The sequence below is a fragment of the Eurypyga helias genome, unplaced genomic scaffold (genome assembly GCF_000690775.1).
Source record: "Eurypyga helias isolate BGI_N326 unplaced genomic scaffold, ASM69077v1 scaffold5053, whole genome shotgun sequence".
NCBI classification, from domain to species: domain Eukaryota; kingdom Metazoa; phylum Chordata; class Aves; order Eurypygiformes; family Eurypygidae; genus Eurypyga; species Eurypyga helias.
Window position 1 is genome coordinate 353 of NW_010240401.1, and position 2383 is coordinate 2735.

General features: G+C 55.9%; 1 protein-coding gene across 1 annotated transcript in view; it reads right to left on the reverse strand.

Annotated features, from left to right (window-relative positions):
* LOC104507212 (protein turtle homolog B-like) overlaps nucleotides 1–2383 on the reverse strand; it is a gene marked incomplete at both ends in the record, with an annotated part of 16009 nt that overhangs the window by 345 nt on the left and 13281 nt on the right. Inside the window, 3 exon segments of the mRNA XM_010148422.1 lie at nucleotides 1–121; nucleotides 1386–1431; nucleotides 2098–2259. Of these exon segments, the coding sequence (XP_010146724.1) occupies nucleotides 1–121; nucleotides 1386–1431; nucleotides 2098–2259 (329 nt within the window).

Genomic DNA, 2383 nt, shown 5'->3' on the forward strand with positions numbered 1-2383 from the left:
GAGCTCCTTCTCCTTGGTGGGACTCAGCATCCGCTTGGCCTGCGGGCCCTGGTCGTCAGAGGACTCCGAGGGAGGACGGAGAGTGCGGATGCTCTCAGGACTCACCTTGCCGGAAGACAACCTGGACCACAGGGGAGAAAAAACGAGAGAGGGGTCGGTCACCGGAGGGGAAAGGATGTGATCTTGCCCAGAAGAGCCACCAGCTGGATCCAGAAAACAAAGTGCTACCAGCTCTCAAAAGAGGAACCGCTGGGAGAAATTTGGGGGGTGCTAACCAGGACAGCGGAGCCTTGCCCAGCCACGGCACAGGCCAGAGGACCAGCAGCAGCGCACATCCCTGCTCCTTGGGAATGGAGCTCAGTATGCTCAGCATCCTCCCCAGGGCAGGCAGCTCCCACCAACCCCTTGCAACAAGCTCCACAGCCCCAGCGAGATGAAAGACAAGATCCAGGGCTCACTCGCAACTCCTTCAAAAGTTCCCTACGTTCACCTGAGCTATCCATGCCCGGGAAAGCCCTTGGCAGGAGGGACATTAGGCAAACGTCCCCTCCTGCAGAACTCAATCTCCCTGGGAGATGCTGACAGATCATTCCAAACCAATTTTTCCCCTGGTCTCAACAAATTTAAGGCTGAGCACCTCAAAAGGCAGAGGGCATCAGAACAGTTCACTCATCCTTAGCCAGAGCCCTCAGACAAACAGGACTGCAAGGCGATAAGCAGCAAATCCTACCAGGACGGTGCAGACATGGTTATTACAGTGCAGTGGACACACCAGAAGAAAGCAAGATTAAGATCCACCAGCACCAGGATGTTTTGCAATGGACCAGCAGCCAAAGCATACGAGGCATCTCAGGCTCCCGTGCGGAAGATGCTCCCGCTGATTAGCAGCTGTTTGCTTTCGATGGGCTCTGCAAGCACCACGTTCCACCACCTTTGGGCATGTGTGGAAAGAGGCTTCAGTGGGGCACTCCTCATGTGAAGAGATCTGCGTGTGAGGCTCTCTGAATTTCCCAAGAGAAACAGAGCCAGCAGCAAATGACTCAAACTAGACCAAGCTTGCACAGGCAGTTTGAGTCTAGCCAGTCTTCTAAGGAGCCCCCTTCAAGCTGTGATTGAGTCCCACCAGTCAACTCCAGCTTTGGTCCACGTCCACAGACCCAACAGGGTCAGCTTTTAAAGTTTGCTGCGTCTGTCCCTGCTGCTTTCTGCTCCAAAGCCCGTTTGTCCCTCGCGAGCCACCGTGTTCCCGCACATTCGGGGAATGCCAAGACCAACTCGTTAGAAGCAACCAAGGCCAGACATTTCCATTTGAGCCTTGCAACTACGGTAGGAAAAGGCACCTTGAAGACCCACAGCCTGGTGTCACGTCTAATAATGATACTTACGGGGACTCCAAACTCTTCCTGCAGTGGGTTATCGAGAGAGGAGGGTCTGGAAGAGAATAAAAAGGGGAAAGAAGAGAGAACGCTAAGGAGGCGCAACATGACAGAGACAAGACAAACTCAACATCAAGACAACAAAAAGACACTCAACAAGAGGCCAAGGTTTCATTGCTCCAGTGCTTTAATGGTTGCTGACAACAAACAGCTCCCGTCACAGGGTCCTGCCCGTCCTGCTGCCGCAGCCTCACAGGCTAGAGGAGAAGGAGCCGATTCCCCTGCCCTCTCCAGCTCCCCAGCCCCCCTTTTCCCTACCAGCCGCTCCTGCAACATAGCAGCAGTCCCAGCTTCTGGGAAGGAGAGCCAGCTCCAGGGGGGGGGACTTCAGGGAGGTGAGTGATCCTCCCCATCTCTGGCCCAGAGGACACCACAGCCCTAAAGCCCCAGCTCTAGGAGTTATCACCACGCAAGAGCGCTCCCTCGGAATTCCCAGGCTAGTTTCTCTGTCGCCTCTTCACCCACCCTGCCTCTCCCGCTCCCGACCACGGGCACTTTCAGGCACTGGCGAGGGATGAAGTCAGGGCTTCACCTGAGGACGCGCACAGGCGGAAGAAGAGACAGACAGGGAAGAAGGTTACCACCACAACACATCCAGGGAGGAGAAATGAGGAGGAGAGGGAAGGGAGGAAGGAAGCCAGCACACCAGGAATGGGCTCACCTTTCTTGCGCTTGAGCTTGCGTTTGCGTTGCTTGTTGACGAAGCAGGCAGCGAGTGTGCTGAAGAGGATGGCAGCAGCCAGGAAGCAGATGGTGGCAACGATACCAGCCAGCACCGGGCGGGCTAGACCCTCGTCCGTCAGGTCAGGCTGAGGAAATACGTCTGGGGGAATAAGAAACGACCATCGGGTGTTATACACACGCCTCCAGTGTGCTGCCTTCCCCGGGGACCTGCTGCAGCACAGAGGGCAAAGCTCTCTTGGTGCAAGGCAACTTGCTCATTCCTG